The sequence below is a fragment of the Gallus gallus genome, chromosome 2, assembly GCF_016699485.2.
Source record: "Gallus gallus isolate bGalGal1 chromosome 2, bGalGal1.mat.broiler.GRCg7b, whole genome shotgun sequence".
Taxonomy (NCBI): domain Eukaryota; kingdom Metazoa; phylum Chordata; class Aves; order Galliformes; family Phasianidae; genus Gallus; species Gallus gallus.
In genome coordinates, this window is record NC_052533.1 from 9,399,306 (window position 1) to 9,413,975 (window position 14,670).

General features: G+C 40.5%; 1 protein-coding gene across 2 annotated transcripts in view; it reads right to left on the reverse strand.

Annotated features, from left to right (window-relative positions):
• Positions 1 to 14,332, reverse strand: part of PTPRN2 (protein tyrosine phosphatase, receptor type N2) — a 622,865-nt gene extending 608,533 nt beyond the window's left edge. For both annotated transcript variants that reach the window (XM_025148316.3, XM_025148315.3), the window contains exon 1: positions 14,065 to 14,332. In XM_025148316.3, coding sequence (XP_025004084.2) covers positions 14,065 to 14,185 — 121 coding nt within the window. In that variant the 5' untranslated portion in view covers positions 14,186 to 14,332. The remainder of the gene's footprint in view (positions 1 to 14,064) is intronic.
• Between the last annotated feature and the right edge of the window lie 338 nt (positions 14,333 to 14,670).

The following is a 14,670-nucleotide window of genomic DNA, read 5'->3' on the forward strand; positions in this document are numbered from 1 at the left end:
GCAAATAAACCAGCTGAAGGGTGTACACAAATTCTACTTACATTCTTCTTATTCAAAAGCCTCCATAAAGTCATTTCAATGCTTTTACATGTCAACATACAGAACTGCTACAGAGTCTTAAACTTCTGCCTTCAGCATCATTTAGGAGGCTGGAGTGGTGGGATTGCTCAGGTGAGTAGGAAGCTCCAGCTCAATATGTGAAATGTGTCTTCTGTCTTAATGTTGTATCGTTCCATTCACACTTCCTCACGTGTACTTGAATCCAACGCATAATACAAGGCAGTGGGTTTTTTCCACTGCCAATGAATATACTTTCCATAGCTGTGGGAAAGCAGGAGGAGCACTTTAACGCAGTGAATTTTCTGCCCACACTGACAAGAAATACTTAGCACTGTATTAAATGTTCCTAGTAAAAAATCAACTTTTATTTCTTATAAAACATCAGAGTTTCAGGATCGAATGAGCAAATATCAACATCATTTTTGATTCGCAGTTTCTGTGACTAAATGCTTTTGCTTTGATGAGAGTCCGTGTATATCTGCATCTAGAATGTTTGTCTGCTTCAGGATTGTTATGTCCCAAGTCAAAATATCCCCAGAACTGAGTCCCTCATACCTATTGGTCCATATGGGAACGTAGGCATGTTGCAGGGCAATATTCATGCTAAGTTCAGTGCAGTCCAAAGTTTCTCAGGAGCAAAGTATACAAAGTGCCATGTCAGATGAAACCCAAAATGGTCTCTGATAATTATCATTAAGAGATCACAAAAGGAGAGAGGGTAAGAATGGGGCAGTACACCCTCATGCTTACACCGGTATGCCCTACTTGCAGCCACCACTGTAAGACAACCTCAGAGCCACCCGGCCTCACCCAGCCTGCAGAGCTGATCCACCAACAGAGATGTGTCCTTTAGCGTAGGCACAGAAATGTTCACTCTAAGAACATCCTGAAACCTCAGATAATTGAATGTTAAAATTTCATTGTAGGTATGATTTTTAAAAACAAGTGTTATCTGAAATGGTCCTTATACTCTTTGCATCATTTAGCTATTTTTTGATAATTCATTCCACCAATACCATATTTGATGTGGACAAAATTCTTACTGTGAAATTTGGAAAAGACTCAGTTGATAAGGACACTGATGCTTTTTATCAAATCTAAACAATATCACTTAGCTGTTGTTAGAGGATCATCCTCCTAAGAAGCAGTTTACTTCCAATCGCCAGCTTAAGAGAGTTTTAGGTCAAGTTAAAAGCACAGGACAACTCCTCAGAAGAATCAAGTTTATATTCAGCACAGGTAAGAATGCAGTGGAAAAGGTGACTGAAGTTTTTAGCTATTTCCATATTGAATTCTCACTTGCTGAGGGCTGTCCTACTTTTCTCCCCCATAGCCACACAGTGGTTGCTCTTCAGTGGATAGAATTCTCAATTGCCTCGAAGGGAAAACTCCTAATCATTTTTAATTGTATAGCAACATACCATCTTCATAAAAAAAAAAGCCTACATTTGCAAAAGGATATATTTGCAGATTTAACTTTGCACCTCCAGAGATGAGGTGCAGAACAAAAAGCTATTTCCAACTTCTCACATATGGAGAATAACTACACATAGATAATATATGAACTGAGAAACTGCAGAGCGAATACAAAATTCATTCATCTGGAGATTATCATAGGATTTTATATTTATTTGCTCTGTAACTACATGACACCTGGTGTTCTCTCGCTAATCTTTAAGGTCCACAGTCAAAGTCATTATTTGGAGGCAGAGCTGGCAGTGTGCATTCTAGGGATCACCTTTGGAAAAGCAGAAACAAACCATTCCTGTTTTCATGCAGTTGTAAAGCATCAGTCAGTAGGCTTTTGGCAGCAATCCTCTTTCAGAGAAATGCTCAGTTAATTTGCATCTTCTCAAATGAAGGTTTTTACAGCCCTTCCCAGATGTCACCAGGTACCTACTCATCAGAGGAGAATGAAAACCAAAGCTTCTAACTCATGGTAAAGTGGTGTGCAATGTCAATTTAAAAAATATTAAATGACATACAAAGCATTGTTACTGTGGAAGGGATTCCAAATAGCAGTTTCAAAGTAATTTGAAGAATTCTTATCTTCAATTCTAAAACCCTGCTCTAATTATCCTATTTGAAAATATCACAAATTCTTTAAGTAACCCTAAAAAAAAAGTACACAGGTGGCAGAATTATGAAGTTTTTTTTTTTTTTTTATGGCAAATTCTTCTAGTGTGCTAAATGTTGATGTTATTAAAGTTCTCAATTACCAAAGGAAGAAAAGACATGATTCTATAATAATTCAAGGTATAGTGGAAACTGCTCTCATCTGTGGTGAAAGCAAAAGGGATGAGCAGTTCCATTTCCTAAGTGACAGCAGCACCTACCTATAGTTAAGCATATGCCTAGGAATTGCACAGGCAATCAGAGAGACTTAATCACAGCTTTTAGGTAACAAACTATTTCAGAAACAGTTCTCTAGTGACTTATGGTGTGAAAAAAAACTATCATTGTAACACCTGATGCATTATTCACAAATGAAATGGTACTAAAAATAGGTTATGAATAAATATCACGTAAAATACGATGGAATGAACTAGTGTTGGGAAAGTACATAATGAAATTAATCTCTTTGCAATAGAGCTGCCAGTTTAGTGACTGTTTTGACTGTTTATTTTTGAGGAGTGGGAAAGGGATGTGTGCTGACTCCAGCAGGACAGAGATTATTACACTATGCTAACTTCCAGCTTGCCACGTTTAAAGGCTGTTCATTCCTAACACTCTCTTGCTCTTTATTGCTGGTCTCTGTGAACATTCACTGTTTTCACTAATACATATTTGCATAATTAATTTCTGAGTATTTATAAGAAAGTTATGTATTTTATCTAATGTGTATTCAGGAAGATTCATATTTGCTGAGTGTACATGGTTTACTTTTACAAACTAGGAAGGACTTTCCAAAGGTTATGTGGCAATGGTGAAGCTGGTCAAACAGAGTTCTGTTAGCACAGCTGCCAGGAGCCGGAGGGACTGGAAGGTGGAAAAATCCCAGTTTTGAATGAGCCTTCACTCCACAAAAACCACAGTAGGGAGATTCTTCACCTCAAGTCAGGACTGGTTTTGGAGGATGAAAGGTGACCAAATATATGTATATATATATGATATATATATATATATCAGGTGTCTGTCTGGGAAATTGCACGAAGCATTTGGTAATTATGTTAATTATATTGATCTGACTGAAGTAGAATTACAGGTATAGAAATGCTACATGATATTTTTCTGCACCTCCTTCTGTAATAGTTCTTTTCCCAAGCTCTGCATCATGCAGAACTTGCTTTCTATCCATTTATACACAGACATTGTTTAATGTTAAGGAGTGACTTAGGTGTGACTGGCAAACTACAGACTGTGTTTTCCAGAGGGTGGCAATCCCTAATAAGATAACCCACAATCCCCATTCTGCAGGCTTGGAGAGGCCAGATGATACACCACCAACACACCAACTCCATCCTTTGGCAAGAAGAAATCTCTCAATTGAATAGAGTTCAGTGGAGCATCTTTGTCAAGTCATGAGAAAATGTGGAAGCTCCTGAGGGAATGCCATCTTCCACACCGTTAAAGAGACAATGGAAAATTGACCAGAAAGAAAATGTTCAAAAATGTGTTTGCTAATACTCTGTCTTAAATAGAGCTAATCATGTTCTATAAGATCAGCTGTAGGCAAGCTCCATTCAAACATCTTATATATTAAATCATCCTAAATCCAGGAACTCTGGACTAAAACCGGCAATATCAGAAAGCACTGAAGCTACAACTGACCTCTTTTACACCACACACAAAACAACTTCAGAGAAACAGGTGAAGCTCTTTGTGGAGGAGTGAAGGTTACACTCTGTTGGAAGCAGAGTCCTCGTGTGCAGCGATGGACTTTCATCTGAAGGCAAGCTGGTATGGTTCTAATATAGGATAGCTAAGAAGGATAGCTAAAAAGAAACATAATGAAAAGAAGGCTCCCCTGTTAAAGGAGTATCAGGTAGCCAAACATACACCCAGATTCAGATTCTGGCAGCCCCACGCAGAGGCTTAGGTGAGGCCCACTCCCTGTTTACATGTATCACTACTTTAATAGTAATTCAGTTTCTCTATCTGTATATAAAACTAGGACTGCATGTCAAAAACTTCCCAAAACTGCAAGTTCAAAGAAGGCAGCACAACTGTGCTCCTCATAACGACCTGCACAGCCAGCCCGCCTCTGGGCAGCCGGCCATTTCAGGGCTCCTCCATCTCTGCTGCACTACAAAAGTAATTCCACAACCAAAAGATGATGCTGTTCTAAATTTCTCTTCAGTAATTATTTAATTAGGAAAAATTAACAACCAAGTGTGATCAGATCTTTCATTCAAAAGGGATCGTATCCTTTGTTAAAGCTGTGTGCTTTGCTTTCTAAAATGTCAGCTATTCAACAGCTGTTTATTCTCAAGCCTGTGTGCTGTGCCCATTTCCTCCTCCCTTCTCAGTTATTTACTTTCAGATTATCAACTCTTTAGAGCAGGTGTTACTCAGAGAAACAAAAGCAAATGGACAGGGAAAAAAAAAGGCCTCAAGTGCAGATCTTTGTCTTGCTGGGTGGCATAAAACCAAACATGCTCAGTACTAGAACAGCCTTCCCATTCTGCTTTGGAAATGATTACAGCATTACACATTTTGTCCTGCCTAAGAGTGTAAGTGATTGCTCCCTAAGAAGACCTTTTTTGTTTATTTTTCCATCGCTCTGAAGATGGAAATTAACAGGTAGCACAGATCAGATATCTCTGTTTTCTCTTCAAAACTTGTTTTTTTTTTCTCTTCAAAACTTGTTTTTATTATTGGTGCATTTATTTTGAATTTATTTTATTTATCTTTATTGCTGTAATTTTTCCTTGGAAATCATTCCCTGCATATAAGCACGTTGGTAAACCGTAACTATGGGCTGACCTAGTTAACCAAAATAAACCTCCACATAGGTAGTGCTAGCAAGAGGATGTTAAAATCTTTGCAATTTCAGTTGATACAGAAAGACAAAAGTTCAGAATCTGACTCAACATTTTAATGGTAAAAAGAAATAAAAATCAAGCCTGGCGTTTCCTTTGAATAGATGACACCAAATCAAAAATCTAAAAGGAAAATTCTGTACTGAAGAATTTTGGGGGATTTCTCTCTGTCAGCTGTGTCACTAATTCCAAGAGCTGTTCAAACACATAAATGCTTGATGTTTGCTTTGGTATCTTGTCATTATTAATATTTGGCTATTTCCATACATGTGTGAGACATATAATTCCCATCTTCCCCTCTTCCCTCCTTTTTGTCCTCTTTCAGGACATAAGTAAGAAGTGGGATACTCACTGGTGACTGCAGTCTTCTCCAACAAATGGAAGGAGATGTTATATTTCATACAGAGATACCACGAAAATAAGAAACATTCCTTAGCTGAGAAGACAAAGTTCAGTATAATAATTTCCCAGTGTAAGTAAGGCATTGCACTAACTCCATACTGGGATAGTGAACTATGCTAAATCAAGACAAGGAGTAATATGAATAATAGATATTTGATGTTTGGTAGCCTAACATCTCTCATATCAGATATCAAATAAAGCTGGAAGTATATAAAGTATTTCAAAATCTAAATTAATATTATAACAAATCATTCTGCAAAAGAAATATACACCATAAGGTATATACGCTTTAAAAATAGAATTAACATCCACATTCTTTGTTTTATCTCCTTTGATTAAAGTTTATAATATTTGATGCCACATCTTTAAATCAGATCTGAAGAGTAAATAGAACCTCAAGTCTAACTTAGAAATACTTGCTGTCAGAGGTTAATAAGAGACCATCTTTTGTGAGGACACCACGAGTCCAAATGTCACACTGTGGAGAAGTCAGTGGTAATATCAGCATAAAATAATTCAATCTCCAGGCCAACTCCCTGTGTCTGTTTCAGGGATACCAGTTCTAATATCAGCAATGATATCACTTGTGAGCAAGACTGTGATCTGGATCCTTTTTTGTTCCAGCAAAAGCAAAGCCCCATGCAAAAGCAAGATCAAGCAATTACCATAAATTGCTTTTACTGCCAAATATTCTGTATTGCAAACCTGCAGCTGGAAAACAGCTGAAAAAAACACAGATAGCTTCTTAACACAGAATTCTTCACTGGGCCTAAGGACGAGACCTTTACCTTCCAAGTAAAGTAACAAATTCTCAGAACCAACTGCTCTGAGTTTAACTGAATTGCATTAAACAGCTAAGAAAGTTTTAGGGAAAATATAGCCCTTCTGGTGCAGAGCAGAATATTAATAAGGAAGAACATCTTTAGCCCTTGTAGGACAGCAAGAGACAGACAGATAATTATCTGCTACAGAACAGTGAGAGCCGAATATTTTCATGTGCCAAAAAATCCAAAGCATCTGTTTTTCAGCATCCAAGATTGATTTTTGGAAGTTAATTTTTAGATTTTCTTGAGGTTAAAGCATGAGAGATCAAAGATGAATGGGGAGGAGGGTAGAAACGTTTTTTTGCATGAATCAGAATGTTTCTGCCTTTAGTTGAAGTTTGTACATTCATTACATAATGTGTTTTCAGCCTCACTTGCACTGTTTTCTATGAGGGCATCTAGAAGTACATCACATTTTAGGAGGCCATACGTCTCTGCTTTACCTTGTGCTCGTTGGCTATGATTTGAAGCTTATGTAATCATCATTGCATGCTGTTAAGATAGAATTGAAAGAAAAGACCTTACACCCACTACAACCAGCTGTACTTCCATATATATTTCCATATAACTTCTAGTTACTGATTTTTACACCTTAAGATAGCTTTTCTTATCAAGCTATTAGTTTGAAGTATAATATGTACGCAGTAAGAGAGACTGTACATCAGCAAACTGTTTAGCATTTGTCAAGTGTGTTTCACTGAAAGAAACTACAGAAAAAAACATGAAGATGTCGTTCTTTCCTAAGCTACTTTACTTCTCAAAAATTCCTTGTCAAAAGAAATACATTCTACAACACTAAGCCTCACTAATCTTTATAGAGAAAAGTTCACAAAGTTTTTCATGAGCACAGCAGTTCTGAATGGCATACGGTTACTGGGGAGGCTGTAGTGTATTGACACCGTGAAATTGTTGAGATAAAAATAGAGCCCTCTCACCCTCCCTCAAAGTAAAGCCCTAAAACTTGCACAAGAAAACTCAGTAATCCTACAGACACGTTAACCTCCATGCCCTGCATGCTTTCTCTTGGCTGTCCAAAAGAAGGAACTCTCTCAGGGTCCTTTCCTTCAGCAATCCCAACACCAGACTCTACTCCTACCATTTATCCAGAATCTTACCTGCTTATTTACCTGCTTTTTTTCCCCTTCACTTGCTCACTCCAGTCTGCCCATTTCTTTCTGTAGTTACCCAAGGTGACTGCCTCGATGAAATTTATTTCCTATGACTACTGATATCCATCAGCTACATCACTTGTTTCAGTCCCTAACCTGCCCATCACAGGACCTTCCTAAGCAGCTAACTGGTAAGACATTTCAAAGACATGCCTATGGTTCTGAAGAAAGATAGCAGGTGAACATCAGACCACCTTTAGTTCAAACTACTTCATTATTTCTCCTTTGTGTAGTAAGACAGACAGGTAAATCATCCTCCAGGTGTGCTTACCTCTCTCCAGGTTTAACCTGAGCATCTGGTATTGGAATTGCTACGATGCAATGCTGACCATATAGATGTTTATAGCCAGGTGATCACCCTAGCCTGGGAAACTTACACAGCACAACAGTAAGTGGAACAAAATAGCTGCATTCTGGGAGATCTTTACCTGATCCATGTTAGGGCTGTACATTTGGGTAGGATGAATTGAAATTTATAAACTAGAACTAGGTTAAAAGGTGCCTAGAGTGATTAGCTCAAATAATTACACTTAGATGAATCCCAGCCCTCACATTAGGAGATGTACATCCTTTTGTTCTATCCCCAAATCACTTTCTCATAGTCTACACACATTCCCTGACTCCCCTGTGGCTATTCATTGATCTAAATGAATGAATTGATACTTCTACTTTTCCTTCCTGTCACCTTGCCTCATTTTCCCACGCCCCCATCATGTCCATTGAGCAGCTCTATTTTGCTGCTGCATTTGACTGTCTTCTACGAGAATTAGTAACCTCATCCAATCATCAGTTATTTATAGATTATACAGAACAGACTCCACTCGTGACCTCCAATTCCAATAATTTTACTCTACATATCATTTCTCACCTCTATTTCTAAACATCCACATTCCCAACATGCCTCTACCCCTTTGCATCTCCTCTGATTGATTGCAAATACACTGTTCATTACTTCTTCTGCATCTTCACCTACTTACTTTTCATCTGCAAATATAAAACTATTTCACTAGCAACGATATTACTTACTTCCTAACTTTATCAGTAATGGCCATGCTGCACCTGACCAAAGACATGTCCAGCTCAGCATCCTGACTGCAGCAGAGACCAGCAATCGACTTTCCCTCTTGGATACTTACCCTCCTCTGCCACCTTTATCATGAAGACCAGACTGATTTTTCCTTCAGACTTTATTGAATGCTATCCTAAATCTGCCTGTAAACACTAACATGGATTCTAGAAAGACCTTATATATACTGATCTTGCAAGAATAACTTGCAAGAATAAAAGAGATTTATCTAAATTTTAGCCCACATTGTAAGTGGTATGAGTCCAAAATACAATCATTCTGGGAAAGCTGGAATATTTACTGCTTCTGGGCTTCCACAGGAAGGAATTCTTATGGATGTGGATACATACATCCAATGGTAATCACCTAAATGTGATCTTATATTTCTATGCTCTCTTTCCAGCCAACATAATCCTGACCAGTGCAGGGGACCTCTACTTCCCCCTATCTCTGGGCCCCATTGCCTTCAGAGACTGCAGTTTCCCTTCTCTCACTAACTGCAGTCTCTCCACACTCACGTTGAAAAACACTGTTGTTCACGACAACAAAGTTCACAGGTAACTGCTTATTTATCATTAGTATGTCAATATTAAATACTCTTTGCTATTTTAGCAGGACTGCTTGAGTATTCTAGGATCTTACAACTAGGAGTAAAATTATTTCCCTTCAAGAGACTGACCGATGACATGATGATGTTGGTAGAATATGATGAAGCCTTTGGGACTAGTACTATTTCTTCATACAAAAATAAATAAATAAATAAACAGAAATATTCTCTTTTATTTCACCATGCAAAACAGAAAATGTTGGGCTGTGCTCAAGTGTGAAGCAAAGAACCTTGTCCAAAGCCTACCTTGATTTTGGTTTTGTCTCAACCAGTTAACCAGATAAAGGTTCTCCCTGAGAATCCCACCCTATGAACAATCTTCAGAATACCCCACAATGACTTCTTCTTACCAATAAAATAAATAATTCACTTCTCATGTATTTGAAATTGTCAACAAAGCCAAGTTAGAAGATAAATAAAAGAAGATATAGATAATCTATTTCAAGTTGAAAAGGATAGCATAGAACAGCCGTGACATGATGCCAAAACCATGAGTACATGATGTGACATTTATTTCCATGGAACTAACAGACACACATGCCTTGATATCAAGTGATACATAATTATTGCTTTCTGACATAACTGCTTACTTAGAAACATTTCAAGAATGCTATTCTAGAAAACAAGCGAATACCTTTGACAAAAGGAAGCATATGTCTTCCTACATTGAATCCTTCACATTACGAGTACACAGCACTGTCTTATTTGCATGATTGTGTTGATGTGTTTGCTACCATTATATCATAAACCACAGAGAATCTCTAATAATTATATCAAATCAATGTGATATCCAAATATCTCAGTGCCTAACAGGAGTTCCAAATGAATGTAACTGGAAAGTCATACAATTGTTATCTACTGAACAGATGGCAACACTGCAATTCCCCTGCTTTCTCAGCCAGTCTGCTGCAAGCCTCAACCACAATTCTGATCCGAATGCTGCTGAAGTCAATGGGAAGGTTGACATTGACCTCAATGAGCCTCAGCTCAGCTCCATGTTACTGCAGGAAGCAACATTCCAGCCCAGACTCAGTCACGGCTGTCCAAGGCACTTCACAGCAATGGCTGAGAGCAGTAGCTGCATTAATTTTGTTATGGTAACATCCACCCAACAAGAACTAAACTAAGATCCACTTTTGTGCTGCTCCTAAAGGTCTCTTTCACAACATCCTTTGCATTGTATTTGAAGCACTGGCTGACAAGCCAAAGATTTTGTATTCTTTTCATCTGCCCTGCTATTCATTTCATCCTCTTCTAATTTAAGAATTCACACTGAAGAAATTGTTTCCACCTACTGTAAATGAAATCCGTGCTCCTCTAATCTCGTGCTTCTGTTCCGCTTTAATCCCATGAAATTCCTAGCCCATGCCAAAATGAGGTTTTTTTCAGCTGTCAAACACATGCACTATATGTTGTGAAAGTCTGCAACGTACATGCAACGTTATTTAAAAGTCTTTGTGTCTTTCTGAACACAGCTATGTGTTCAGAAGAATTTGCATGTTTATAAACTATTATTTGACCAACGTGTCTTTTAGTCAATTAAAAACTAGACCCACAAGCATTCAGCTTGCAGAAATTTTGCATTTGATGACTGTAATACAACTTTGAAGGAACTTCTTACACAGCGCATGGAACTGTTTCCAGAAATTTCCACTGCATGTTAATGTACCCATTTAAGAAGAAAATGCAGACTAGAAAAAAAAGAAACCCACGAGATTATGAGCAGCACAAAGCATCAGTTTAAATTGCCAAGTTCTACTGTAGTCACTGAAGGTGATAAGCATCATTTTACACATTAGAGGTCAATGTGAAGGCACTGCAGCATGCTCACTCTGATTCTCTTTACCAATGCCATATCAGAATGACTTCTGCTCTAAAGTATTGTTATTTTAGGATGAATAAAATAATGTGATAAGCAATGTTCACATTTTGTTTTGTTCTCTACCTCACATAGCACATCTAATAAGAAAACCAAATACTGAAATAAAATAGAAGCATCTATTTAGAAGGCTAAACAACTGCAGGAAATTTTTTAATTGGTGGAGACACAATTTTTATTGAAGTAAGTGCTTAATGTTTTTTGGAAGACATATTGAGTTTAACTGCTTCCTCAGCATGATTGTTTGCTAATAAGAAAATCACTTATTGGAAAAAGCATCTGAACCACCACCATTACAGGAGCAGAATAACCAAAATCTGATTAATTTAGCAAACAGAGAATCATAGGATACCCTGAGCTAGAAAGGACCCACAAAGACCATTGAGTCCAACTCCTCTATCCAGTATATCAGGATGTATTGTTTACTGGTGATTACTTTGTAAAACATTTTTAAAAATTCCATATTCTCAAGTAGACAATGTCTTTTAAATAAATAAAGATTAATTTGCAATATTAAATGCCCAGCCCCACCATTTCATCAAAGGCCAATGAATTGGAAGATCTTGGAGGTCTTTTCCAATCTTGGTGGTTCTGTGATTTTATGGTGACGCTATGAACACTAACAGTGTACTCAGACTGTTTTTTTCTTAGAAGCAGAAGACAATATGTGCTCTCACTGATAATACTATCTTACAAAAACACCTTCCCACAGGAATAACCTACAAAGCCTCATAAATTATATAGACAGAAGAACAAATCCAACGATCCATTACTTTACTCAATTGCAACTTTAAAATTTCCAATTCCTTAAACAAGTTTGTTAAGTATATGACAAAATAAATAGGTCACCATTTCAATATGCCTAGTAGATTGGAAAACAGAGACAAAAGTTGAGGGAAAAAAGGCAAAAAGTATGAAATTTGATGAAAACATCCTAAAAAACATCATAATGTTCTACCTTCAGAGGTCCAGCTTTTAGGACAACCTTCTGAAACACTTAATAGAAACAAATTAATAAAAAACCATTTATATAATTGCATGGCTTTTAAGGCATTTCCCAGCATGTATTATAGAGGTAATATAATGCATCTGTGTTTAATCTTCAGTTAAAGAAAATGGGACTGTGCACAAGAAGCCAAATGGGTATCTTCCACTTATAACCACAAATAATCCTCAGACTCAGATATCTTGTAGTATTGTATTTCCATCTTCTATTTCTGCCTAAAAAACTGTAGTCTAAAATTGCATGATATCTACTGTAATAAATAGTTTGATCTCAAGGTTTGTAATACTGGTCAGTAAAAAAGAAAAAGAAAAGAAAAAGAAAAAAAATCAAGGAATTATGAAAGAAGGGGCAGCTAAACCTGTTTCAGTTTCAACAATACAGACATTCTCCTGCATCTTGTCAACCACAATAAATCCTTCCCCTTCTTTCAAAACAGATCTCTGGGGTATCTGTTATTTCTCTAACCCAGCAGAAGTAGAAAGATTCCATTTGTTTCAGTGTTACTGCAGTATCTCAGAACCATACCTCCTGGACAACCAGTTCCCCTTGCACATGAAGCCTGCTCTGTCCCATTCCCTGCCACACAAGCACAGCCCTCACGGGCTGGCAGGCCTTGAAGAGGCAGAAGCTCAGGGAAGCTACAGGGAAGTGACAAGCACACAAACATTGTTTTGTAGCTAAAACATGCTGAAAAATATTTCATGACCCAGATTGATTTGCAGTTTATGTTTAAAGAGAATCAAAATCTGGCTTGTTTGAAAGCACGGCACATAACCCACGGCATTCTTATCAAACACACAAATTACAGCTCTTACTTTCAGTATCTATGCAAGCTTTCACCACAGAAGATTGGGAGAAACAGTCTATATCTATAGCAACCAGGAGAGAGAGGGGAGGGGTAGATCCATCCCAAAATGTGTCTCCTCTAAACCTTGCATTGCTACCTTCACTAGATCCAGCAATTGTTCATTGTCACTGACACTTGACTAAAGACTCATTAAAATAAAAAAGGTCAACTGACTTTAACGTCTCCTTAATAAACAGAGCATATGAAAGGATACTTTTTTAAGAGGCTTCCTTTGTTACTGAAAGTCATTTTGTTTTTTGTCTAAAGGAAAAACAAAAAAAGATTTCTTAGAGACAGACAGCTTAGCTTTCACTCTCTGATCTCCACAGCGGCCCTAGGTAGCTGTTTAACTGGGACAAAAACAAGTTATGACCTTCTTGGTGTAAGGTGAGTTTCAGAAAGATACGGCAAAGTGAAGTGAGAGCTGCCTGCGTGCCATTGGAGACAGCTCAGAAGAGCAGCTATGGTAGCTCTGTGCAATGAGAAGGCTGCACAGAAGAACAGCATTGACCCTAATGGCACTGAGCTTATTCTGGGGCCCCTGTGTGTCTATGGGGAGGTTTCCACGAGGCATCTGTCCCAGAAGGTATCCTCTAAAAGAGGAAGGGCTCAAACTGTGATGGTCTTCACGGGAGGAGGTTGCTTAATGGCCTTGGCAGAACAGGATGGGGACCTTCAGGCACCTCTCATAGCCTCAGCCAGGTGGTCCCCATCTCCGGGGGAACAAGCTGCAGGTGCTGTGCTGCACCTGTGGGCTGTGGCCTAGGGATCTCCTGTGGTTTCCAAACACGAGGGCTGAAACCACTAATCTGGGACGAGCGTTAAATACGCAGAGGCTGAAAGCGTTTTGTAGTGACTGTGTGCCCACTGCGGCCCCTCAACTTCAGTGGCCTCGGGGCGAGATGTCAGGGCGAGAGGTGCCTCGGTCAGCCCGGCTCCTCGCAGAGCCTCGGGGCAGCTCCCACCGCGTCCCAGCAGTGGGGCTCGGGGCCGGCTCCGGCTCCGGCTCCGGGGCGGCCTGGGAGGGAGCGGCGCGAGGGCCGGAGACGAGCGGGAGGGGCGGCAGGACGCGGCACCTCAGCGAGCAGCGGAGCGCCGTGCGGGCGCGGCCGCCGGGGGCCTGCCGGGCTGCCTCCGGGGCGGGATGATGCCGCCGGGCAGCGGCGCGGGGAACCAAGGGACGGCGCGGCCCCGCTCCCCGCCCGCCCCGCGCCCCACTCACCGATCCGCGCCTCGGCGGCGGCTCCGGCGGAGGACAGCGGCAGTCCGCGCGGGGCGGCGGCGAGGACCTGCAGCAGCGGTGGCAGCAGCAGCGCGAGGACAGAGCCGAGCGCCCCCATCATGCCTGGCCCATCGCAGGCGGCCGTCCCGCTCCCCGCCCGCCGCCGCCAGCCCTCACTCCATGCCTCCCGCTCTCCCTTTGCCTCCCCGGCTCCGGAGAGCGGCAGCCGCAGCGGATTCAACACCCAGGACAGCGACCGGCGCCGCCCGCCCGCCCCCGAGCCGGCCCCGCCCCGGCCCGACCCGCTCCGCCCGGCAGAGGCGGGGGGCAGCGCTTCCCGCTCGGCTCCCGCCTCTCCGCTCCCCGCCCGGGGGCGCCGCGGTGCGGGCCGGGCCTCGGGGCTGCCCTGAGGGGGAATGGGCGGGAGGGTTCTTCTGCCCGCTCGGAGCCTGTAACGATGGTTCAGAACGAGGAGGGGGTTATTAAGTGCGTTTGCCTCACACACCTTCGGGGAAAGCAGTGCAGCCCGTGTCAAAGTTTTGTCTTTATAAATGCAGTGGATGGATGGATTCTTGCAGCCTCCTTAGTAGTGTCATTGAATCATGG